The sequence below is a fragment of the Cornus florida genome, unplaced genomic scaffold (assembly GCF_030987335.1).
Source record: "Cornus florida cultivar Cherokee Brave unplaced genomic scaffold, ASM3098733v1 CherokeeBrave_3.0.0_Hap2_Chr10, whole genome shotgun sequence".
NCBI lineage: Eukaryota > Viridiplantae > Streptophyta > Magnoliopsida > Cornales > Cornaceae > Cornus > Cornus florida.
The window spans coordinates 113901237-113928884 of record NW_026775580.1 but is presented as its reverse complement, the minus strand read 5'-3'; the positions used below and the strand labels follow the sequence as shown (position 1 = coordinate 113928884).

General features: G+C 35.0%; 2 protein-coding genes across 9 annotated transcripts; one reads left to right on the top strand and one right to left on the bottom strand.

The window, feature by feature from the left end:
- The first annotated feature begins 1262 nt into the window (after positions 1–1262).
- LOC132277317 (uncharacterized) lies at positions 1263–24126 on the top strand. Of its 8 annotated transcripts, XM_059779158.1 has the most exons (17): positions 1263–1638; positions 1923–2093; positions 2183–2234; positions 2367–2474; positions 3285–3369; positions 4327–4381; positions 6990–7394; positions 8402–8518; positions 13134–13193; positions 14301–14408; positions 14501–14611; positions 15793–15864; positions 15979–16095; positions 17194–17343; positions 21670–21770; positions 22846–22893; positions 23654–23789. In XM_059779158.1, exons 1-16 carry the CDS (start codon positions 1576–1578, stop codon positions 22868–22870), a joined length of 1800 nt encoding a protein of 599 aa, XP_059635141.1. In that variant the 5' UTR covers positions 1263–1575; the 3' UTR covers positions 22871–22893; positions 23654–23789. The 8 variants fall into 8 exon arrangements, with proteins under 8 accessions (XP_059635141.1, XP_059635142.1, XP_059635136.1 ...); XM_059779159.1 differs by lacking the exons at positions 22846–22893; positions 23654–23789 and adding an exon at positions 22503–22832; XM_059779153.1 differs by lacking the exon at positions 22846–22893 and having other exon boundaries at positions 1265–1638; positions 8417–8518; positions 23654–24126.
- On the bottom strand, positions 23945–25761 carry LOC132277319 (transcription factor MYB82-like). Its single transcript, XM_059779160.1, has 3 exons — positions 25514–25761; positions 25092–25221; positions 23945–24942 (listed from the first exon to the last, which is right to left on the bottom strand). Exons 1-3 carry the CDS (start codon positions 25638–25640, stop codon positions 24549–24551), a joined length of 651 nt encoding a protein of 216 aa, XP_059635143.1. The 5' UTR covers positions 25641–25761; the 3' UTR covers positions 23945–24548.
- Positions 25762–27648: the final 1887 nt, after the last annotated feature.

Below are 27648 nucleotides of genomic sequence, written 5' to 3'. Positions count from 1 at the left end.
AATGTCTTAGTTAACTTAGTTTATTGGTGTGCATTTTGATTTTGAAATATAAATATTTATATAATAATTAGTTAAAAAATAAAAAATAAATAGAGGAACTGTGGAACCGAATCGGCATTTCATAGTTTAGTTGGGTTCACTTCCTTTGGTTAAATGGTTTAATCTGATTTTAAATTTTTTGAAACCATTAAGAATAATTTGATTCTAAAAAATTATCAAATTGCACCACTAAAAAACATGGTATATTTCCTAACAATATTATTAACTCGTGCATTCAAATGTAGTGCTCGTAAATTATATGCAATCTCTTGTTTATCTCCTGTAATAAACATCTTAAATGTAGTGCTCATAAATTAGTTTTTGTTTTTTACTATACTATTATTCTCAATGGGATCCTCTTGTTTAATACGTGTGCGTATGGTTAGGAGTGCGTGCTTACCACCTTTGTGCACTGTTCGGTATGAATGAAAAAAATTAGATGGAAGGGAGAGAAAAAAGAGATGGATAACACATCCCTAGAAAAGAGATTGTTTTTTTATTTTTTATTTTTATTTTTTGTTCGGTTGGATATGAGATAAGAGACTATGTTTAAGAAAGAAGGAAAAAGAAAGTTTTAATTACTTTTATAGTTTTACCGTTATATCCTATAATATTTATAATATTGTAATTTAAAACTTTTATAATTTATGATAATTTATAATTTAAAACTTCTATAATAGTTCATTCATCTTCCCTTATATATTCCGTCCATTTTTTTGTGAATGAAAATTTATAAATGAGGAAGGATGACTCATCATTCATATTCTGTCATAAAGGAAGTTTATCCATTCCTTCGTATTTTTAATATACATATCTTCCTTCATTTCTACCAAACACAACATTAATTTGCATCTAATTAGGAGGCATAAGCAAATACGAATGTCAACAAATTTTTTTCCCGAAAAATGGGAAGATTTGGAGACAAAGATTAGTGAATAAGTAGTATTTTCATAATTCTGAAACTAATATTTAACTCTCATCTTATAATATTTTATAAAAAAATTATGATAATAAATTAACTCTTATTCTATATATTCCATACAAGAATAGAATCATTTTCTTTATTTTATCCAAACTTAATAATAAAGGTTATTGCTATCTTTTATTTTATTTTATTTTCTTTCCTCTCATATTTAATGCTATCATTTATTTTCTATTCTTATTTATCGAAACTAATCCAAAGTGACTCAGCCATAACCCATGCACCAAGCCTTCCGCGATTAGAGTTTGAGAGGATCAAATGTCACAAGAAGGACATTTGATGTGGGTTTCTGTTGCATTACGCATTTAAACTCCACTGAGACCTCCACCAGTGCACACGAGAAGATCGTTTTCCGTCTATAATACCCCCGTCTGGATTGTACGACCCCACAAACGCCTCTCTCTCATTTCTTCCTCTTGAAGAAAACCAGCTACATCCTTCTCCCATCCTGCTCGCTCTCGCTCAAAATTATATTCGTACTCTCTCTCAAAATTATATTCGTACTCTCTCTCTTTCTCTGTACACACACATATATAATACACACATCACCGGCGATGCAAGAAGCGGAGTTGCACGATTTGTCAGACGACGCCGATTATGCGGCGTCTCAACAGCAAGTAAGCAATTACTAAACACGAATTATCTTTGGCTTCAATCGCATCATTTTCGGATACATTTACTTACTTGTATATATCTTCAAGTAGATGTTCAATCAATCAACCATGCATGTCGCAATTATAATTTTCTTGGTAATTAATTAGAAGTCAATTTCCATGATTGCTTCAAAAGAATTTGCCTTAATTGATAGGCGTTGATCTCAGATTATTGAATTCAATCTAGATATGTATTTACCTAAAATTCATGAATTCAATCAAGATTTTGTATATGCAATGTGTTTTAGGGTTCATCGGAAGTGACTCGAATTGATAGTAAAAGGAGTACGTTTAGTGAACCGGAAGGTGCGGAAATTGTTTATTCGAAAGACAACGTTACAATTCATCCAACTCAATACGCATCGGAGAGAATCAGTGGGCGATTGAAGTTAATTAAGCAAGGATCTTCTCTGTTTATGGTAACCATCGCTATTACACATCTCAAATTCAGTATATATTCTGTGTCTCCCTATATAATTGTGGGACTGAATTTTGTATGTTATGTTAGACATGGATTCCCTATAAAGGGCAAAGCTCAAACGCAAGGCTATCTGAGAGAGGTCAGGCTCAAATTATTATCTCGAGTTACATTTATGTATATGCATTATTGCACGTGTATACGCTTGCATCTATGGACTATGTCACTATGGATATATAATTGCTGAATTTACCCCGGGTGATATCTCATGCAGATAGGAATCTCTACACAATAAGGGCAGTGTCTTTTACAGATGTGCGGTCAATTCGGAGGCACACTCCTACACTCGGTTGGCAGTACATAATCGTTGTATTATCATCAGGTTAGACTCTGTATAATGTATACATTATATTTGAGTTTTTCAAATGTTTTTAGTGCGGAAATAGAATATTATGCTTTGAAGTGTCTTGAATACTGAAGTTGCACCTTATTAATTCTTTCATGAATTTATGGTGCACATCTGATGCATGTGGTTAAATAATGTTTTGTTTGAAAATTAATGGACTGAATACACACTCATGATCTGCAAATGAACATGTTTTTTCCATGACGATTGTGAGATATAGAGTTACTACATTCTGAAGGAGTTGTACCTGTTTGGTTAGTTGATTAGTAGATAGGTGTTAAATCATAACTGCCTTGTGGCATTACCAACATGGTTGTCATAAGCACTACCAGCAATCAGATTTTTAATGCTAGAATGTTTCTATCTTGTTAATACGTAATACTCTGTTTCTTCGGTGTACTTTTTCTTCCCTACATATTTCTTCTGCACTTATTTTCTATATATATCATACGAACTGCACTGCAGCTCATGTCTGTATGTTGCTGTTTATTTCTGTATTTTTCTTTGGTAATTTTGTCAGCTGATCTTGATGGGCTTTCTGTCATTCTTTTAATCTCATGATGTGATCTTTATCACATAAATTATTTTCGCGAAAGTATTCAATTGTATGTTATGTGATATTTCAGCATTTACTGATGTCCTATCTTACGATTACTGGCAAGGGATGATGTTTCTTTGCTGATCTTTGGACCTTTGCTTTTGCAACATGAGAAGACTATTTTATTTTATTTTATTTAGTTTTGGGTTTAAAGATTCTATTCATTGTATGTCTGGAATTTTTTGCAGGACTTGCATTTCCTCCCCTTTACTTTTACAATGGAGGAGTCAAGGAGTTCCTTGCTACAATAAAACAACATGTATTTCTTGCAAGGTTGGTTATATTTTGTGGTGCAGTTATTGTCCATCTTTTGTATTTCTATTGTGATCCATGATTACTTTTAGTTTCCAGTGCTACATATAGAAACTCAGTATCCATGAGGTATTGAAAAAGAACTATTCTCATGTTGTGGTTAGAAGAGTATTGTTTATGGAAATGCATTTCTACTTTCTGCAAATGAAATAAAATGTAATAAAATGAAAATGCATTTATATATATATACAATCCTTCATGTATGGCCATGCGATAAAGTAAAATTATTGATATTCATGGGAGACAAAAAATGTATGAAATAATACTGATGCAGTCCATGAGAAGTTCTTGTTTTTATTTTGAATAATTAATCTAAACAATAGGACAACTTTGGACAGTTTTTAATTTTTCTGCTAGTATGGTATCAAAATTCTTTTGTTTCTTAATAGAAAAAAAGAGTTTCTTAATAGAAAAAAAGATAATTATCTTGTTTTAGGAGTCAGAAGATTTTTTTATTTATTTATAGTAATTTCTAGATTTGATTGGAATGGGTTGTAGCAGAGTTACATAGTTTGTATTCTAGGTCAAGTTGTTGCATCGGGTTTCTGTTTGTGGATTTATTAAGCTTATTACATAGGTTTTACTAGTCAAAGATTAATTTTCCAAATATGGAGTCGAGTTCAATTGGATTTAGGATTATTTAAAGCTCTACTTTTTTTCTTTTTTTTTTTTTTCCCTATATAATTCTTTAAATTAAGTTGAGATTATTTTTAGTCTAAAAAATTTTTCAAAGCTTTTTTGAATCATTATAGAGGTGCTGTGTTTGCCTATTCTTTTACATCTATACTGTTTCAGCATAAATATTTGGAATATTACAAATCAGGGCCTTAATATGTTTCCTGTCAGTCCCACTTTTAGGTTGAGTGTTTTCACCATATGAGTTCGTTTCTAAATTCTCATACATAATTATATTTCCAGGTCAGCAGAAGATGCGAATGTATTTCTTGTTAATGATTTTCAAGATCCTTTGCAGGTGTGCATCATATTGAGTACCTTTTTTGTTCTTGTCACTTACTTATTATATATATATATATTTGTGGATTGCTGCATATGATAAAATAATTTGGAAATTGAATGATGTGCTCCTGGATCATGTTTGTTTTTGCTGTAAAATGTGAATAATATTTATCATTGCCTAAACTGTCATAAATTGATAGTATGACCTGAGGCTGCTTGCCGTCTAGAGAAGAGACACATAGTCTGCTCTCTGAGCAGATTTCGCTTCCCACATAATCTGCTTCTCCACTAGTATTTTGATCAGTATTTTGATCTCTATCCCAGTCATCCAATTAGTTTTTCTGTTGGATTGCTTCTTGCTTGATGTCTAATATGATTGTACGTGCAACAACTATTGATTATCAACACTGTATAAGCATACTCACTAATCTAGTTGAATGATGAACATGCCCTCTTTGTCTGTGGTGGTGTCTTTGGTGGGAGAGGAATAGGAGGTATTTCGAAGGGGAGGAGACTCCTATCTGGGCATTGAAATTCTTTATCCTTAACTCCTTTGGAGGATGTTTTGGTTTTTGTGGATAGTTCGAGGTTATAGAGTTCTATTGTATACTTGCTTTTGTACATGGGATGCCCTCCCAGGTTGAGCGCCTTTTCTACATACACTTTACTTTTCCGGAAAAAAAAAGAAAAAAAAAAAAGAAAAAAAAAGAGAAAGAAGATGAATGATGAATAGGAAATAAACTAAAAGCTCTAGCAATCGGTTTTGTCCAAGTATGCTTAAAGACAATATATGATGTATGTCTAGGTTTTCTGAACAATATATATATATATATATAGAGAGAGAGAGAGAGAGAGAGAATGAAGTCTTAGACTTTAGGTTTTGAGAGGAAACTCAATTTCCGCAAGGCTACATCAATAGGGTTAAGCGTTGATCGATCGACACTAGTTAAGATACTTGATCAATCAAAGTCCCCTGCACTTGTATACTTGGAAAATTTCAAACATGGAAGTTTCCAAAAACTTAAAAACCATACCAAAAAGTATTTTTCAGAATCAAACATGGATTATATGAAATCGTAATTGATGAATGCATGAACCTTAATTTGATGAGTGCATATATGAGTGTCAGTTTACCTTTATACCCTTGGCATTGAAGATTACCTTTTTAGCCTTGAATGTTGCCCTTCTACCAGAGGTAATGAACTTACTTTCAAAATTATAACTAAAAGCAAAATTAAAAAAATTCCTTGCTCTAGTTTTAGACATGAAAATTGTCAATCTAAGTCCTATTGACGCAACAAGAACTACATCAAAATTGAATCCAACTCTGTCCACACGTAGAGGTTTTCAAACAAGCAAAGCAACCAATTTTTTTTTTTTTTTTTTTGTTGGTTGAGAATAAGTGGAAGTCATGGCCATCCAATCACAAGTGATAATACTCAATGGGACTCCTTCGATTTCTTCATAATAGATACCTGTGCAGAAATATAAAAAAATTGTATCCCAAAGTTGCTCTATTGCGGGGATATCAAGCAGATTCATTACATATATATATAAAGAGATATCCAAATGACCCTAATTATTGACTCTAAATAATCTTGGTATCACTTGAGCCAAATTCTCCAAATGAGGTCTGAAGGAGAGAGTTGACATCTCTCGGTGCAACCCAACCGAATCTTGGTAATCCAGAGTCTCTCTGGCAAAGACCTAAGGAGACTTTGCAATTTATTAAATAGTGACAGGCAGATTCATTACTCATGCACATAAGTACATAACTGATAGCACAAGCAACATAGTCAGTCGCAAGACTAAAATATGAACACAAATTTGGTTCCATTCAGAGGGCACTTTGATCCTCCTTGAGGAGTAGGATTGGGTTTATGAGGGGCTGCAGGTTTCCTGTTCATTGAGGCCAGTGGTTTTTCTTTTCTATAGTTTATTTTGGATGAGTTTCTTGTCCACCTTTGCCATTCATGGTTGACTGGTTGTACAATATTATTCCTATAACATTGTAAGATGCTGAGAGGCAATACTGCCTTCACTTATGGATGAAATATTATATTATTCTGTTGGTATATAAAACATTGAACTCTTTCTTAATTGCAATGCTTCCTTATGAAAACACTTTTGATTCTGTTGAAGCTAGTTTCTCTCTCTCATGAACAATGATACATGCCGAAAGGTACACACAGTCACCTTTATCTCAATTTATGTCGTGATTTTTTTGGTCAGCAAAAAAGTGTTGAAATTGTGAACTTTAAACTGCATATTTCAGTGGATACACCCAATTATTTTTATGTTTTTAAACCTTTCCTCGAGCCTTTGTAGCATAAAACATTTACCCAAATTAAAGCCTGTCACTGAATATATGGATGAGACTGGATTGTTTTTATTGTTCTGTTATCTTGATTGTAGGCTGATGGATAGGCTGAACTCTAGTTTCATATTATTGTTTGATCTTATTTTATATGATAAGATGTTTTGTTTTTATTTTAAAATAAGAGCGAAATAGAGAGATAAATATAAGACAAGGATGAGGAATGCCAGATTCTCTTTATTGCTTGACTTTATAATGAATAACTGCTGCGTTTTACCCTTTCATGTTTTGAAATTGTTTTCTACAGAGAACTTTGTCTTCCTTGGAGCTGCCCATGGCTCTATCTGTTGCAGATGGGCTATCCTCATCCATTTCAGTTGGTGATTCCTCCTCTCATGGAAGTCAGGAGAGGACTGATGAGGGGGCCCTTGTTGGAAGTCTCAGTAATATTCAAAAAAATGGGAGACACAGACAGAAGTCTCACGATCCTGCTCGAGATTTTTCAATCCATGTGCTGGAGAAATTCTCTCTTGTGACCAAATTTGCTCGAGAGACAACTTCACAGCTCTTCCGTGAGAATCATGGTGATGGCTTTGTTGATGATGAGAGGAAAAGCCATAACCATTCTACCCATGGATTTTCTCAAAACATGATGTCTGATGATGAACAAAATGTTCCAAATGAAATTCCTGTACTCTCAGACCCCCTGGAGGTAACCTTTTGATTCTTTCTCTACTCGGTAAATATTTGTATGTTGGCGGAAGGGGCCATTGCTTAGTGCAGTGGTAAAAGTTTGGGCTACCAACTGTGAGAATATGGGTTTGAGTTGAGTCTTTGGGAAACCACTTTGTGCAAATCGTGTCAAAGATTACGCCTATATCCAACCTATCCTTCCCAACACCATAATTAAGGAGGATCACATTGCATTGGCCTGTTTTTATATATGTCTAGGAAATATGTTACAATTCACTTTCCCAATACGCTATATGAAATTTTCAGTCTTGGTATACTATTGTTTTGAAATGTTTATATGTGCTTAAATGTAAATGGCCAGGAGAAAATATTATTTATGAATTTACTGGTTAGGCGCACATGCTTAATTTTAATTGAGATTTTTTCTTGTCTATTATTCTTTTATGAACTATGACTTGATCAAAGAATTATGTTGTATTTAGTATTTACATTCCAGTCGAGTTATATACCAGCAGTAGCTGGCCATAATATTATGATAACTATTATTCACAGTAAAGTGCATACTAGGGAAATATATATGCTGATCATGGCCTTTGCAGTTTGGATCATTCTGTTACATTGTCGATTTCTCTAGCTGTTAACAGTGCCAACTGGCTTTTCACTTGAGATCGCAATGTAATTTCAAAATCAAGATAACCTTTTCTATAGCTGGCCTTTTGGACATAGTAAAGTGCATACCATTTCTATTTTCAAATGAGATTTAAGATGAATGGAATTAGCTGTTTGACACTAGGAACCAAGTTGTTGGATTCATATCTTTAGAAGCACTTGCTGAAAACCAGATCATGTTTGGCCAGTTTTATCATCATTCTAAGGATTAGGCCACGTGCCTCAAATTATTGCCACCTCATGCTTGGATAATAAGACAATTTGCAAGTGAGGATATGGTCCAGTATATAGAGCTTCATCCTCTTTGGTTTCACTCATGCCGATTGTATTGTTTCTTAATGAAAATCTAAACTACAGGACTGTCTGATGCAGACCTCTATCCTTGTTAAACAGAAAACTCCATGTAGAAAACAAAATGATGTTGAAGAGGGTGCCACCAATCTGGGAGCTTTTGAGCTAATCGATTGTAAGGAGGTATCGGAAGGAGTCTTCGGTTTTATTTAGTTTTCTGGGTTTGTTTTGTTTGTTTGTTTGTTTGTGTTTTTTTTTTATTTTAAATTTTTTAATTTATTTTTTACCATTTTTCTCGTTCTTTGAGTAAAACATAACAAGGTCCAGTTCTTTAATTGCCGGTGCTTTCATAATCCTCCAGTAATATGCTTGGGATATTGTGGATGTACATTTTTCACATTCAGATGATTGGCCGACGTAGAAGTTATGTGCCTATAGAGTTGTTATTAACAAGAAAATAGTCTATTATCCTAATGAATTTATCATATTTTATGTTTGAATAACAAGATAATGTTTGAAAGAGTGAGGATGTTTACTTGGCGAGCTTGTTGGCAGCTTATGTCCAAGACAGTGGCATCCTAATGCAATTGGGAGCTTTTTGCCATGGTCTAAAAGTTATTAACTTGATTAATTGAAATAAAAATTATACCTTCATATTCACATTCAATGCTAGTAGTTCGGATTACTATCAAGAAAAAAAATTGCTGGTGGTTGGTTATTTGATTTGCTTCTCATCTTTTGGATCAGCATTGAGCAAGTACTGCTAAAAAATTAGTTTTTATTCTTGTCTTTGGTAAATGTATAAAATCCTATTTAGTTTGGTTTGATTGCCAAGGGCCACATGGCCATATGAATTATGGAGTTTGTTAGACCCTAGTTAATAAGTGTGAGGATATGGGATTGAGTTAGAGTAGACACCTTGTGGAAGAAAATGATGTGGAATGTTGGGCTTATCTCCAACCTTACCCTTTCTAGGTGGGACGTGCATGCCGGGAATGGCCTTTGGCATCTTCTCATATATGTTTTGTGTTAAGTAACTTAAGTTGCATCCGAATTATTTTTGTGTTAAGTAACATAAGGTATTTTCGGTTATTCAAACAGAACTTAGCTATAAAATTATTGATGCTTTAGAAGAAACTTATTGCTGTACCCTTCATATGGTTCTCTAAGTGAGAAAGAGAAGGGAAGAAGAACAAGATAGAATAATGGATGTAAGTTGTTGTTTAGGTCATGAAAGTGGAGATAGAACTAGAAGAGGAACAACTAAGCCTTTGCTGAAGTGTTTGCAACTTGTTTTGATATGTTGTACCTTATTTCCATATTTCACTCTCTTCAGATATTTCCACTTTTGAGATGTGAATATTTCTGGGCGAGGTGAAATTTTTTACGAGTGAAGATGAACTTTTTTAAAATATGCTCCCCATTTATCCTCTTATCTTTCCTCATTGGGTCGACCAAACTTTGGGACTGAAAGGACTTTTGAAGTTTTCCCTTTGTGTGTTTTCTTTTCTATCACAGTGAATTTTAGCTTAAAGTATACAAAAAAGTACGTGGAATGTGCTTGTTTTTCTTTTGGGTAGATCACTAGGTTATCCATGTAGGATGTTTGATTTGTACACTTGTACTTTAGTGGCTGCACAGTGTTACATGTGTAGTTTACCAACATGGCCCTTTTAGTCCCTAAGTTGTTGGACATATTCTACTAAAGTTCCAAGCCTGAACAAAAGTAACAAAGGTCTATTAAAGACCACCATGAGTAGTGTTTTTAAGAATCCATCTAGTCTAAGTTGACTAAGCCGACTTGGTTAGGATCAAAAGGGGCTGATGTGATACCGCGACACATTACAGTAAAGTATACTTAAATTGGACTTGTGAGTTGCTTCAGTTGAAGGTTTCATGTCTTAGTGCAATATGGCTCCTGAGATTCTGAAACATGTTACGGTTCATTACCAGAACATAGCAGTTGGCAGATGCCCAAAAGCCCAAACAATTCTGCTTCTTTTGGTGGAAAACTACTTCATTTCTTTCCCATCAAAAAGAACACCAGCAAATATAAAAAGCCATTCCTTCACACCCTTGTCAAAGCAAGTTTCTATATGATCCAGTACAAAATCCAACAACTTGAATGTTTTTCTCTTCCTATCTACCTAGAAAATCTATGAAATTGCACAAAGGACTTCCACTATATGCATGTCATTAGATCTGCATTCTCAACCATCCACTTTGGTGAACTAGTCATGATGGAGGTCCCATTGGAGAACATATAATCTAAACTGTCAATTGGTGTACTCAATTTTTCAGACAAGTGAGTCTTGTCTTGTAAATTATTGTGTAAGCGAAGTGTATTGGAAGCAGAGAAGCATTGGAAATAAAACACACGAAATCACAATGGAGATATCAAAAAGATGTATTAGTTCATGTCATTAAAAGTATTAAAACAAAGTTTCCTTAGTTATGGCAGATGGTTACGTTAAATAGTTGGATAAGGTTTGTTGAGTTGAATTTTGTTATGTTGAACCTTCATGAATTGTTCCAAATTTGACAAATAATTTATAGGCGCAGGAACTCTGAGGCTAGAATTTTTCTCATCAAAATTAGAAACTTAAATTAGCTATTAGTTCATAAGTAAAATAGTAAATATAACAAATAGGAGTTCAATATTCTTTGACCGGAGATGGAAGTTTCCTCAAATACCGATTAAGGAAATCCTTACCATAAAATAAAGATTATAAGAGGTTTTGAGAATTGAATGTCTTAATTTTTTTTTTTTTTTTTGATAAGTAACTTGAATTTCTTAATTTGAAAGCTCAAGTTGAAAGAAATTAAGGCATTCATTCCATATGCAAGGGGAGCAAGGAAGCTTGATGTTAGTCTTATTAGTGCCTTACAGTTTTGGATGTGTGCATCAAATGACTAAGCTTCCCAACTATGGATTGAGGTGCTTTCCTCCAGCTTAACCTTAAGACGAGTCTCAAGGTGTGATCCTTGAAGTCCTCCATAAATTGTGATTAGTTTTATAGTCTATAAGATATGGTCTAACTATGCGGTCATGAGCTGTTTAATTTTGTACCATTAGATCTTATCCTTGGAAGAAAAGGAAATTCATAGTTTTTTTGAGCGTGTGTCTTTTAGTGGTTTATAAAGATCTTGGTTTTGGCTGTGACCATTACCCATAATTTTACCAGCGGTGATATCATTACTTATGATCGCTACAAAAAATAAAACTTACTACAGTTGCTACTGCCCAAATTCCAATGGTCCTTACTAGCCGTTATGTGTCATTATGGCATATTAGCATAGTAACGAAAATCTTGGTGAGTGAGGTTGCTAAACCCCATATATCTATCCTCCTTTTTTTTTTCGCCACCCTTCCCTCGTAATTTCAACCTCTGAATGCATTGTTGACATACCCTACTCTCGAAAAGTTATAATGCACAATTTTATCTTGATTCAAAAATTGAGACATTTTATTCAATAGATAAGTTTCAATGTTTTTCCCTTGATTAAGGTTAGATTTTACAGAGATTTGTTGTTTGATGTTCAATTTTGATAGCTTATTAATAGATTTTGTTCCAGATTATATGTCATGGTTGGGCAAAGAGGTGGAAAGCCACAGTTGTGGTCAACTATAATTAGAGGTGGTAGGAGGGGGAATTAACTATAATGGAACTCAATATTGAAGAGTTTTGGAAAGTGACAATCACTTTCATTACCTAAGCTGTCATGTGCTTTTCATAAATTTATATTTGGACACGTGTATGCAAGAACAAAATCCTCAAAAAGACTGAAATTCTATAATTTCCTTCTTAAAACAGGTAAATTATATTTATTTTATTTGATCAGTATGAGATTTATAGAAAGGGAAACCTAGCATTGGTATATGAGTTCTTTAAATTTTTTTATTTTAAACAATTCATTTTCTAACACCATTTACAATAATCTTCTTTTTTTATTTTATAATCTTCTTCTTTTTTTCTTTTCTTTTTTTCCCCCCCTTATGTTTAAATGCATTTTTTTGGTCATCAAAATAGTGAAATGACTATTAAGATTTCTTTTGTTGGCAATCATTTAAAATTCAATGTAAAATTCATCACCCAAACAACACCATCTTTGTAACTTAAAAAATATTCACTAGAAATTCAATTCTACTGGATTTTTATGATTAAAACATGCTTATAAGTGCATTTTGGAGTAATTGTACAATGGAAAAAAATTTCATGGCTCTTGTAGTCTTGTACATTATGTTCGTCACACCATCTGCCCTTTTACTGCAACTGTTATAGGATTTCCACTATCGTTGTTTGCCTTTCGATTCTATATTTTGTTGTTGTATGATTGTAAGAGATGGGTGTTTGGGTATTAGGCTTTGCAGTCGGTGATGATATGACGTGTTTTCATTTTGATATAGAATGTCATATTCAGGGACGGTCTTTTGAATACAACGGAATTCCTTATATGATCATTATGTTGAATCTCAAAGGAAATTTTTTGAAGATCCTTGATGATATGTATGTTGCATCACTGTTCTTTATTTGAATATGCATAATTTTATGCTCATATACTGCTTAATACAGGCTCTCCAACAAAAAATATGCGCTTTTTAGGTTTAGGTAGTTCTAGTTCAATTACACTATCATGATTTCTCCCTAGTTATTATTGTAAAATTCTGTTGTCAAGATTTTGATTGATATTTATTTGTTTATACTTCATGAGTGTGCTACTTTCTTCTTGCGATGAATGTTTAAAACGACCTTCATTGTGTTGCATCTCAAATTAACGATCTTTTTTCTTTTGGCAGTTCGATAAATTAACACTAGTATGGGGAAAACCGCGTCAGCCTCCTTTAGGGTCTGAAGAGGTAAGGGCTCTGTTTTTCTGTCTATGTTTTGATGCTGGATCTGTTAAATGTGATGAGTTCATGGAGTCAATATATTTTTCTTTTAATAATTTTTACAATTCGTGGATGGCTTTTCTTTATGGCTAATTATTCATGGGTTGTTGCGGTTGCATTTTGTTAATTTCTTTCATCCAATTGTCTCCCAAAAAAAAAAAAAAAATTAACATTAATAATAATAATAATAAATAGAAATGCCCAGCAGCACATTCAAATATCCATGATCTGCTCATCATGGATATTCTGTAGGGCCTTACCCCGGTTCCACTTCTGTATAAGGGACGCGTTCCCCGTTTGAACGCCTTTTTATTCATTTATTACTTATCAAAAAAAAAAAATATATCCATGATCTGCTCAAAAAAAATAAAAAGGAAACATGTGAGGAACAAATATGATTTTAGTTAGAAATATACTAAACATGGTTATTGATTATCACAAATATTTTGATAATTAAAATTATAGCACCATTAGAAACCTTAAAATGCAATTTACTCTCCTTTTGTTCTACACACCTGATTCATATATGATGCTATTTACTACTTGCAATCACACCTTCTCGGGACCCAGCGTCCTCGTTGGCCTGACCCTCACGGGCTTGTGCGCACTCCCCCTATTTCTGACTTGGGGATTGGCTCTGATACCATTTATCACGACCCGCCCCGTTGTGTAGATACTGTTGGTTTTGCACTCTCCGTGCTCACGATTTTCAAAAAGCGTTTACATAATTTGGAAGCGTCCACACGTAATGGTGCCAACTTCACCCCCCAGGCGATATGGGACTTCACATACCATTAGCTATCAATCAATTACTGAAATACCCTTATAAATGATGACTCATGCAACAACTATGGACATTGGTTCGTAGAGAAGCCTTAATAGAATTGGGCCATATGAGGAACCCACTTGACCAAAGGATCTAAGGTATCATGAATCCTTTGTTTTATGGCTATGTTGAACCTTCCCATAAAAAAATGAATATTGTGTTAGCTATGGTTCCATTCTGTCACTGCAAGAACCAATGCTCGACATATGTGTAAATGTTGTAATATGCCCTTCCCTAATTTTTTGAAGCATTTGCAGTGGACTGCTTTCTTTGATTCAGAAGGGCGAGTCATGGATTCAAAAGCTTTAAGAAAAAGAATTTTTTATGGGGGAGTTGAGCACAGACTGCGGGAAGAGGTTTGTACATTGTATTATAAAGGAAGTCGTTCTCTCTCTCTCTCTCTAACATTGAGTACCAACTATTTTCATAACTTGTAATATGATTATAGGTCTGGCCATTCTTGTTGGGATACCATGCATATGATTCAACATTCGCAGAGAGGGAATATCTTGTCTCAATTAAAAAGGCAGAGTATGAGACTATAAAACATCAATGGCAGGTTTGCAATCAACCATAACGTAATTGTTGGTACCTTGCTTTGTCTTCCATTGTTTTACAGCTTGATGTGTGCATGCCCATCTGTGTGTAAAACTCTCTCCTTTGCATGGTATCTAATTGTTTAATCTTTGTTGTAAGGATTTTCTCTTCTTTTTCTTCGTTATCTTCTATGCCAGCTAATGGACTTTTTCCAAAATTGTAGCTGGCATTTTTTCTGGCATCACTACAATATGGTAATTTCAAAATTGAAATAGCTACGCAAGCTAAAGAAAGTTGCTTTGATGCTTGGCTCTTTAGCTTTGTGTTTCAGCTAAATGAGGCAATAATGAGATATATATGTGTGAGCAGCTCTGCTGGTCTGTGTGAGATGTCACGTGTCAGTTTTATGGAGGTTGATGTTTTAGACGCCTTGCCTGCATTCCGTCGTCGTCATGTCATTGGAGGTCCAGCACGGTTCTTAATGAGCCAAGCTATCTTTGCTTGTCATCAACCCTATGGTCAATAAAACTGAAAATGAGGACTAATATATTTGAAACATTAATCCAGTAGAATATACTGTTTCTGTGATTGGATTGGATTGGATGTTAAGAATACCACAGTTGGATGAAGCATTAAGCACTCTCAAATTATGACCGGGAGATGTAAGAAATCAATTTCACCTCTGACACACTTCCCCAGCTTGAGTTTGTGGGAAAAGATATTTGATTATTTTACATGATCTCTAATAGCTATAAACTGAAATAGAGAATAGAAATGCATAATTTTTAGAATGCGAGTGATGGAGCATATATTACTTTGAGCCCTCTTTTTGTTTTATGTACCTCAAGCATTATTCTATTTGCAGAGCATAAGGGTTATTAGATTTTTAAGAACTCAGCAGAGACCTTATGTTGGTTTATTAGGCTAAAATACCATGTATTGCCAGTTTGCTTTAAATATTTTACGGAGGCAGAAAAACTTGACACTTGAGCTAACCTTTTTCTGAATTTAAAAGGAACATATGGAAACTTATATTTTTGTATACCCATTTACCTTTTTGTTTTTCCTAACAACTTGTAACAGAACTAAGATATCTTTTATCTGTCTGCAAACTGAGGTGATGTGATTCTAGTTGGAAAGAATGCTGTTTTTCTGATATTTTTAAAGTGGCCTAAATTTATGTGCATAAATTTTCTCCGTCAGAGTATCTCCCCAGAGCAGGCACGGAGATTTACAAAATTCAGGGAGAGGAAAGGCCTTATTGAGAAAGATGTGGTATGCTTGAAATTAGCACACTTATTCTTGACTTGTAATAAATTTGTTTTGGATAAATTAAAGAAGCAGTTCAGCATTCAAACCTGTTAATCATATTTACTATCTTCTTTTAAGGTAAGGACTGATAGATCACTCTCTTTCTATGATGGTGATGACAATCCAAATGTGAGTCTTTTACGTGATATACTGCTGACATACTCATTCTACAACTTTGACCTCGGTTACTGTCAGGTAATTGCTTTGCTCTATAACTACTGTTGAGCATGTTAGGACTCCATGGGTTTATAGATAAATTATATAGAAGTTAAATACTTTTCCACGTGTACAATGTATTAAATTTCTTTCCACTGGTCATTTTATTCAGCTCTAGCTTGAAAATGTTTATAAAAAGATTCTCAAGTATGATGAAGCTGAAGAAGATTTGGGGAATGCATGTAATTTCTTGGACATATGAAATTAAACACCATTAGATGCTAATTGTTGATAAAATATTTTAAAGTTCTGACTGTGTGGGGGTTCTATATACCTATACACATTCATTAAACATATCCTAGAAGAAGACATTTATGTAAAACAAAACATGTCTACATGAGGATTATTGTTTTATGAAAAGGCACAGGTGACAAGTGAGAGCAGATACTTTTATTCTCTGATATACTTGGTAGTGTTCGAAATACTCATAGAATAAAGTGTCCACTGACACAGAATGCATATTCCAACTGATATATCTCATCACAGGATGACATGTAACATCAACCATATTACAACTGATATATCTCATTACAAGATGACATGTAACATCAACCTCCAAGAAAGCCTTTTGAGTTATAACATGGAACCACATTGCATCATGATTTAGACATTTTTTATTCTTTCATAAACATCATGGTTTAGACATTTAGATCCATAGGTTTGACTCCAAATATGTTGACCTACAAATTTTGCCGGGAATATTGGAACAAAAAAATAATGTATTGCATGCAATGGACATGTTTCTTCAAATCATTTTATTATGTGATAAGTTTGGCACAAGCGTTCTGTCTTGGACTGGGACTCATCATCTTGTCCCAAAACATTGGAGATGACAGTTTTTATTACACTTTTAAGTTTCTTTTGATTTTTCATACTTGACTAGTTGGAAATGACAAAAATGGCTGCAAATTTGAAGCCATTCGATTATGTAGAATTCAGAATGTTCTAATATACTGAACAAGAAACATCATGATCCCACTCATTATTTGCATTCAAGGAATGTCATGCACTTGTTAAGCAGTTGTAGATGCTTCTTTGCTTTTGTTTGCTTTAATTTTTTGTTCTGGGTCTTTATAGGGTATGAGCGATCTTCTGTCCCCAATATTATTTGTAATGAAGGATGAGTCCGAATCCTTTTGGTGTTTTGTTGCACTGATGGAACGACTTGGACCAAACTTCAATCGCGACCAAAATGGCATGCACTCTCAACTTTTTGCGTTATCGAAGGTCTCTCTCTCTCTCCTGTGTGTGTGTTTGCGCAATCTAATATCATTTTCAGAACTTTGTGGTCTGATTTGTGGATTAAATCCCTTAACCTTCTGTTGAAGTAGAGCATGTAATCTTATATTTTGGCTTTTTTATATTGCAAGTCATGATAATTGAATAGCATTCATTCAAGAGATTAGTAATTCTTGCTTGGTATGTTAAAGATTAGTATTTAGGAAAGGTTACCCTGGATCACTGCAAAAGAAGGCCTCTAGAACTTGCAATTCCGGAGTAGATCTATCTATTGGTGTCACGAGAACATGGCCTTTGCTTGGAAAAGCATGTAAACTTGGTTCGTTGATAAAATTGCATACTTGGGGGGAATAGTGAGTTAATGAATTCATTTGTTCTGAGTTGTAAAATCTAGTCCAGGCAAACTAATGTACCATCAAGAAAGAGATTTCCTACCCAAGTATATATCTCATGTATCTAAGTGTGCCAGAAGATAAGTATTTATAGGCAATCAAGAGATTGGATTAGAATAGGATTTAAGGGAGTTTAAAACCTACTAGGAAAATGTTGTTTCAAACAGCTCGATCGTTTGTTGATCATCGATGTTACTCCAGAATGCTTCAAACGATCCCTCTATTTATCGAACCTTCTGCATATTTTATACTTAGAAAATTATAAATATGCCCGTTTCCATTTTTCAAACCATGCATTCTTAAAACATATTTGGAATCAAGATAAGTCAAAAAATTTTAAATTTAAGAAACCATAAATATGTAATGCATATACCTCATTTGGTGAGAGTGCATCATTGTGTAAGATTACCATTTTATCTTTTGACATAACATGTAGTCCATGTTCAACTTGGAGAGGTATCTAACACTTAACTCACTTTTAATAAATTTTAACTAAAGTTTGTGGTGCTTTCTAATGGAGAGCCTAAAGGTTCATTTGGAGGTTATGGGGGCAAAAGAAAAGATGATACCATATTTCTATTTCCTTTTAGTCTGCCTGAATGTTCTTAGGAGCTGTGATGTTGAGGCATGAAATTTGTTTTGGCTGCGACCATGTTTCGACCCGATGAATGGGCCTTGTGTGGACCCAAGCCCCTTTTTCTCTTGCAGGGGCCATGGACCCTATTTAGAACTCTCTTGTAGCCTGGTATATAAGGGCGTTTAGTGTTTGGAGTGGGATGGCAAGAGAGCACTGAAAATCATAGGAAAGAAAATGAGAGCAAGAGTTAGGGTTTAGGGGATGAAACTTGTAATCTCATATTTTTTGCATAGTGAGATCTTTCACCGGATCTTCACCGTGGACGTAGGCTTTGCCAAACCACATAAATCTTTGTGTTCTTTGTGTGGCGTATTTACTTTTCTGACGTGATTATTGGTTTGTTCTTGGTTCGTGGTGTTTGTCATAACAATAAGATTTTTTTAAAGGTGGGTGTCATTTTGCAGGGATTAGTGTGTGCAGGGATAGGGTCAAGGTTTTCCATCTTTCATTTGCAGGTGACATGATCCTTTATTTCCCTCAAGGGATAAGAGCAAGTTCTGAATCCTAGTTTATTTGAACAAATCTTAAGCCTAGATTAACATGGATAGAGTTCCATTCCTGGTGCTAATGGTTTTGAAGACCACTTAAGAAGGCTAGATTGCTCATTAGGCTGTGAGATTAGTGAATGGCCTCTACTTCTTTTTGTATTTTGTCAGGTGGCAACCATAGGTTGAAGAGCTTTTGGGATTTGGTTGTTGAGATGGTCATTTAGTGTCTCCTTTGGTGGAAAAAAGCTTTCTTTCCATTGGTTGTTCGATAACATCAGTTTTGTTTAGGCACATTGTTGCTTATTATTTCTCTCTTGTAAATGCCTAATTCAAGTAAACATTGTTTAAGGCATACTCCTTGATGGAGTATAGTTGGCCTATATGGAACTTTGAGAACCTTTAACTAGGAAAAAAAACTTTGAGAACCTAGCACAACTTTGTATCCGGTCACCACATTATCAGTTATCACTGTCTTTTGAGGAGGCTTACCTCTATTTCAATGGATAGCAATAATTCAGAATAGGTCAACAATAGAGGAAGAATAGGTCAGAATAGTAATAATTCAGAATAAGTGTTGGTTAATGGGTCTCCATCCGGGTTTTTTGGCAGTTCTCGTGGTTTGAGGCAAGGGGACCCTCTTTCCCCTTTCCTGTTCATTATTGTTATGGAGGCTCTTAGTAGGTTGATGAGGAGGGTTATGGACTTAGGGCTCATACGGGGCTTCAAGATTGGCTCAGATGTAGCTCATCAGTTGGAGATCTCTCACTTGCTTTTCGCGGATGACACTCTAGTTTTTTGTGAGGCAGAGGAGTCCCAATGTGAGATATTTGAGATGTGTCTTGGTTTGCTTTCAGGCTGTTTCTGGGTTGAAAGTTAACGTGGGAAAGAGTGTGCTTGTCCCTGTGGGGGAGGTTCAGGAGGTGGATTTTCTTGCAGCTATTTTAGGGTGTGGGACGAGCTCCTTCCCTATTTCTTATTTGGGCTTGCCTTTGGGTGTCTTGTCAAGGAGGGTGGGAAGTTGGGACCCGATGATTGAGTGTTTCGAGAGAAGGTTGGGTGGAAAAAGCAATATCTTTCGAAGGGAGGAAAAGTTACTTTGGTGAAGAGCACTTTATCCAGTCTTCCAACTTTTTTTCTTTCGCTTTTCTAGATCCCCTCTTATATTGTTGGAAGACTTGAGATGTTTCAACGGAACTTCCTATGGGGCGGTCGGGGGGAGGAGTTTAAATTTCATCTTGTCCGGTGGGAGCAGGTTTGCAGGCCCTTTAGGTTGGGAGGTCTAGGGATTAGGAGATTGGCCCCCTTCAACAGGGCACTCCTAGGCAAGTGGCTTTGGAGATTCGGCAGTGGAAGACATAGATTATGGAGCAAGGTTGTTTCATGTCGGTTTAGGGAGGAGTGGGGGATGGGCAGCTAGGCCGGTCAGATCTGTTGTCGGTGTGGGGGTGTGGAAATCCATTGGGAAGGGTTGGGATAAGTTCTGTAAGCATATTAGATTCAGAGTTCGGGAAGGAAGGGACATCCGGTTTTGGGAGAATCCTTGGTGCGAGGGTCGTCCATTGTCTTCCTTGTTCCCAAGGTTGTTCAGGATTGCTGTTGATAGACATGTTGTGGTTGCTGACTGCTATCGTCTTGATAGTGGTAGGTTGTCTTAGGATGTGCAGTTCCGGTGATCCTTTTAGGATTGGGAGTTGGATGACGTCACTGGTTTGCCGGACCTTTTCTATAGACAGGAGGTGGATGGCACTGGTTCGGATTCCTTGACTTGGGTGCTTTCTTCGCAGGGGACTTTTCAAGTCCAGTCCTTCTTTTTCTGGGTTTCACGGTACCACTTTCCCGTGGAAAACGGTTTGGCAATCGAAGGCTCCTCTTAGGGTGGCCTTTTTTTTATGGATTGTTGCTTAGGGTAAGATCTTGACTCTAGACAATTTGAGGAAGAGAAGACAAGTCATTGTCAACCGGTGTTGTTTGTGTATGAATGATGGTGAGTCTGTCGATCACCTTCTCTTGCATTGACCCGTGGCTCATGACTGCTGGAGCCTTATTTTGGGTCTTTTTGGCGTCCAGTAGGTTATGCCCCTGACATCAAGGGACTTGATTGATATTTGGAGGGGCCAAAGGGTGGGAGCGCGTGTTTGCGATTTTTGGAGGGTGACCCCCTTCTGTGTTTGGTGGACTCTCTAGAAAGATCGGAATAGAAGATCTTTTGATGGGGAGGAAGGCGTTGAAGTTTTCTATTATTTGTTCTCTTTTTAGTTGGGATATGGGGAGAGAGATTGTATATCCTTAGATGAGATCATGGACTTTTTGGGGTCTTTGGGTCCATAGGTCTTCCCCTTCCCCCTTTTTTTCGGTTTTTTGTACAGCTCTTGAGACGCATTCCCCTCTTGGAACGCTTTCTAATACATGTTTACTTATTAAAAAAAAAAAAGAAGAAAAACAATAGAGGAAGATTCTTAGTGATTGCATAGACATACTTAGATATATGATTTAACTTATTCTTTATCTCTGTTGGGTTTTACCTCTCTTTATCATTCACTTTAAACTTTTTTTTCGTTATTGTTAACAATAAATAGCATTACAAGCTTTGAATGGTATATGTGCATCAATATGGTGTCTTACTTTGATATTCTCTCTTTCTTGTCCATTGGTAGTTTTATTTGATTTTGGACGTGAGTTGGAGTTAGGTGCCACAGCTTTACACTGTTTTACCTAAACTTAATTGTTTCGCTAGGAGCTAAATTATATATTTTTTGCCCCTCATATTTCTAATGTATTTTCACTGTTATTGTGGCAGCTGGTCGAGTTGTTAGACACCCCATTACATAATTATTTTAAGCAGAATGACTGCTTAAATTATTTCTTTTGCTTCCGCTGGGTTCTTATACAATTTAAAAGGCAAGCGACTTCTTACCTGGATTTATTAACTGGTTATTTTGTGTTGTGTGTGTGTTCTTCTTTCATTTGGGATATGCATTTCTCATATCATATAAAACAATCACATTGCATTGCTTCTTTCTTTTTCTTCTTTTTTTTGTGAGGGTAGTCTATTGGAAAAATAAAGCTCACTTTTCCTATAGTTGAATGATCTCTAGTACTAACCCCTCAACAACCCCTGCCCAAAAAAAAATTGGAAGAAAGAAAGGAAAGTAAAATGAGAAGGATAGGCTTCATAAGTTACAGAACCATATTCTGATAGTGTGTTTCATGTACCCTAATTAGTTCCTCTTGCAACTGGATTACTATTTAAAACAAATTTATAACTTGCTTTTTACATTGAATTACTTTAAGCAGTTTGGGTAAACAATATGTTACAGATGGTGTCACACCCTGGTAGTTTGAGTTTGCACATAATTGGAAATTTTACTTTTATACTCGAGTTCATTAGATAATGAGAAACAAATAGAGCATCACAGAAACAAGAATATCTCTAGAGTGTGTTTTAGGTGGTCATACTAAAATTTACCAGTGGACATGGGGACTGGTGCGGCAGGTCCAAAATTTTCCTATTTAAAAATCTAAAACTGTCCCACACTTATAATTTTTAGCCTCCAATTTAAATCTGGCTTTTCTGACCACTGGACACTTCGTATCTCCATCTTTAATCCTCTTTTTCATTTTGCTACACAGTTCTCTTTCAGCTATGTTTCTTTAATGAAGGATCACAATCTCTAAGAAGGTATGAAAAAGACCCTAAATGAAACATCCTTGTCTACTGCACTTTTATTGTATATGATACATGAAAATCATGAATATACATTACAGAAACAAGAATCTCTAGGGACCAGCAATTATGTTTTAGGGGGTCACACTAAAATTTACCGGTGGACATGGGGACTGGTGCGGCAGGTCCAAATTTTTCCTATTTAAAAATCTAAAACTGTCCTTTTAGCCCCCAATTTAATCTCGCTTTTCTGACCACTGGACACTTTGTATCTCCATATTTAATCCTCTATTTCATTTTCCTACACAGTTCTCTTTCAGATATGTTTCTTTAATGAAGGATCACAATTCTAAGAAGGTATGAAAAAGACCCTAAATGAAACATCCTTGTCTATTTCACTTTTATTGTATATGATACATGAAAATCATGAATATACAACCCATTAGAAAATTGTGATGACCTATATTGTAAAGCACGTAATTTGTTTGGTAAAATCTAATCATCAATTAGTCTATGAATAGTTTAAATTCCTAATACAAAGATGAGTTTAATTCATTAATTTTAGTTATTGCAAGTGACGACTTTTTAAATTTGTTTAGTTCTAACTATTATGACTTATTGGATTTTTTTTTAATAGTATTCACTGTAAAAGAGAATGAGGGATACACTCGAACACACACATTTGTATTTTTAATTTTTTTTTGTATAATTGTGTTAGTTAAATGTACGTAGTTTTTCTACTTCAATTTGTATGAAAATCTTGTTTAATATAAAATTTTATTGTGCACAAATGTATTTTTATCTTTATTTTTTTTTTAAAATAATAATAATAATAAAAAAAAAATAACACCAAACTGAATTTTTGGCCAATTACTGCCAGTTTCCATAATAACTTTCAGCCGTCTTAGTTTTTAATGAGTTACAAGGTTTTTTTGCCAATTCACATTGGTAATTTTGTGTCTCATAATATATGTATATATAACTTCAATGAGCCCATTGTCTTGGTCACATGCATTCACATAGATATAAGAAATGTGACATCATAAATTGGCATGTCATGATTTGCAAACTTTTTTTAAAATCAAGTTGAAGAGCTGATTTCTGTCATGCTTCTCAGGGAATTTGAATATGAGAGAACTATGCGCTTGTGGGAAGTTTTGTGGACTCATTATTTATCGGAGCACCTCCAACTTTACGTGTGTGTTGCAATCCTGAAGAGATACCGCAGTAAAATAGTGGGGGAGCAGATGGATTTCGACACTCTGCTGAAGTTTATTAATGAGCTGAGTGGTCACATTGACCTTGATGCCACCATCAGGGATGCAGAGGCTTTGTGCATATGTGCAGGTGAGAACGGGGCAGCTTGCATCCCTCCTGGAACACCGCCTTCAATGCCTATTGAGTGTGGTTCAGTCTATCCTCAACAAGACGATGATGTATTGTAAACATGGCCCGTATTTTGGATTTGTTAGTTCTATATTAAAAGAGGATAATATTTTTTATGCAGTTGATGATCTTTAAAGTTTTTAATCAGATGGGTTGTACATATTTCAAATGAAATATCAAATTATTCTTAATTTTTGTGGTAGATGTTTATGACCTCCACTTGAGTGAATGGATTTGTACCCAAGGAAACAAGAAGGACGAAATGTTTTTCCTTCAAATTTCAGACCGTGTTCTACAATGCATTACATACTTGGATCGATTATGGTCCCGAACTTTAATTCATTCTATATTTTCCTGTTCATAAAGATTTAAGGGCCTTTCTGACTGGAAGGGCATAGATTTTTCTGCCAAAGTTATTTTTGATGCAGACTTACCGACTGGGGGACCTTTCCTGGAGTACCAAAATGCACAGAATTCCAACAGCTGGCCAATCATTAATATATACACACACACACATGTATGAGTGCGTGTGGTCCTGAACAGTGCAACATTTAAATTTCACATTACAAGAAGACGACTGGTTGAATTGAACGTCCTTTTTTAATCCATCCACAGCTTCTAAATGATTAAAACAAAACAAATGAATCTAAGATGGGAATGATAGGCTCATCATCATAAAACAATGGTGCATTATTGGCAGGAAACAGTAGAGGTTGTATCTCATCATAATTGAAGATGCGGGTGTCTTCAAAACTAGGACTGGTCACGTTGTTGACATCTTGTTTTGTTGCGTGGAATATTTCGGTGGTGGTGTTGTGTTGATGATTTTCATTGGCAGGGAGTTGAGAATTAGGCAAGGGGCAGAGTTTGTTGTTGTTATTGGTATTGGGATCACTACTCCCACCGTGACCGTGATTTGTTGTTTTGGGTGGAGAGCTTCTCTTGTTCAAATGGGTATTCCAGTAGTTCTTCACTTCATTGTCGGTTCGGCCAGGGAGCCGACCAGCAATCAGTGACCACCTACACACACATAAATTTCTGCTTAGAGCATGCAATAATATTATGATAAAGAGTGAAATCTGGTGACGAGGTTGGTCTTTTTCCATAAAAAAGCACTTGGAAGACCATCTTCACCTATATATATAAACTCACAGTAGCGAAATACTCACCGATTGCCCAGAAGCTTATGCAATCTGATGATAAGGTCCCTTTCTTCATCTGACATTCTACCGCGTTTAATATTTGGTCTTAGGTAGTTCTTCCATCTCAGCCTGCAACTCTTACCACTCCTCTTCAAACCTGATAGAGATCAGTGTGTGTGTGTGTGAGAGAGAGAGAGAGGGAGAGTTTTGTCATACATAATACATTAAGTATGAAAATGAAATGATATGCGTGTTTTTTTTTTTACTTCGTCTTCACCATATCTTTAGATATATTTTTAGTAGTTGTGATTTGCTTTCAGGAAGTAAAAAATTGAAGTATGAAAATGACTGCGCGCTAGAAGTTTGCATGTATCATATATGTCATGTGAGTAGTGAAATCAGACTATATATATATAAACACACACATACACACAGAGAAAAGGTTTTACCTGATTTTTCAGAAACAGTTGCCCAGTTTCCTTCCCCATGAGTCTCTACATATTTTTTCAGAAGCAAGTCTTCTTCTGGTTTCCACAAACCTTTCTTAAGCCGGACCTTCCCTTCTTTGGTATCCATTAGCTACTTTCTCTCTCTCTCTCTCTATGGGTCACAGGTTATGTGGCACGATGCAGATGACTTATATATAGAGGGATAGAAGCTGTGAGGATGTGATCTTTAAAATAGTATTATATTACTATAAAATTGGACGCACTCGTGCATGCATATATATATATATATATATATAGCAAGATTAGCTAGGATTGAGGTGACAGCCTTATTTTGTTTCACTTTTGCTTTCCATGACATTATGATATCTTAGAAAGCAAATTTGTCTATCCACCTCCACGTCCCGATAAGAAATGTGAGTGTCACGGAAATTATATGCACACCTATTTAGGTGTTGAACATAAACAGTTTACTTTAAAATGATAGATGTAATATTCATGAGGTTCATGTGCACCAAAGAAACAACAAACTTCCCTTACATTATCGTGATTTATGTACATATAAAATTATACACATGCATTTTGTATGTGTTGCATCGATAGTTAATTTGCGTTTCAACAAAAGAGGGAGGATCATCTCCTGTCCAGTCCTTCCAGTGCACAAGGAAAGATTCGGATTAATCAGTAGTGGGTGGGTTTCATTGATTAGTTAGTCACACTCATCCATGCTACGAAAAATTATTAAATGGTTCTGAATTATTTATTACTTGGTGTTCCAGTTACGAGAATGGAGAACGAATTTTTCAATAAAATTATTATTGGATAACTAAATCAAACTTATAGGGAGTGTGAAATACATGAACCAAATCATTGAGAGATGAAAATATAATTACAAATGAATGAAGATGCACCGAATACTACTGATATTACGGAATCCTATTAATATTATACTTTCAAAGTAAGTATGGCATCTAACTTAAAAGAATTAATCTTACATTCTCAAAACAATAGAGTTGTAAATGAACTTGAAAATACACGAAGAGAAGAGAGAATCTCTTGCTGATACATAGGAGGACATGCATGTGCAGGTACTATGGAAGTAGACACTTCTACTTTGAAAGTAGGCCCTCCTTTTATCACCATATGCATGTAAATTTGAAGGACCACATCATCATCTTCCTCCTCCGCAAATCACGTGACAAACAATCAGACGGCTTGCTCCCCAACTTTGTAAGTACTGTACTTACTTTAGTAGTGGAGATATATATATATAGGCACACACACATGCAGTGATGTAATTGGTTTGCTTTAATTTCACTTGGCTGGCATGAGGTGACTTTTCACAGGAATTTGAATGAACTACAGACACAGTGTCATGTACTCTCTCTTTTTGATTGATATATATCCTTGTCAACAATATATATTATATCACACAATTCACAATCATATCTTCATAATTGGTGAGAGGCCTCTTCAATTTTATGCACACATAGTAAGCCCTTCACTACAATACAGGCACATTGTTGTGCCTGTACTGGTCATAATAAATGCAATCGAAGTCTCCTACCACAAGTCATTGTCAGTACAAAATGTAAGACAAGGGACCATAGATTCAATTAGCTGTTTTTTAATTAAATATATATATGTGTGTGTAAGTTTATGTGATTATAAATATATAATTTTAAATTATTAATCTTTTCGTCTCAAAATATATGTTCATATTTGTGAGTCACAGATATCAATGTAATTACTTATTTTGGGACGAAAAGAGTATAATTTTTTTAATAGATCTAATTATTTTAAGTGCTTGCATGTAATATGAAGGAAAGGCTAATGCATCAATTGTTTTGCTGTCAATTAATAAAAATGACCCACTAGTTATAATTACCATAATAAAAATTTATAAAAAAGAAAAAAGAAAAAATCATATAGTAATCATTTTGAAATATGCTATTTGGGCACTAATTGAGAATGTGAATAACCAACAACTCAAGGTACGTCATGCAGTAATATTCTTGAAAAATCTGTGTCTAACAGTTCTCTACTATACAAACACAAGTTAAAAAATGCAATGATCAACCTCATCATTGTGGGGATGGTGTAAAGACCAAAATACCTTCCCCTCTTCAATTTTATGT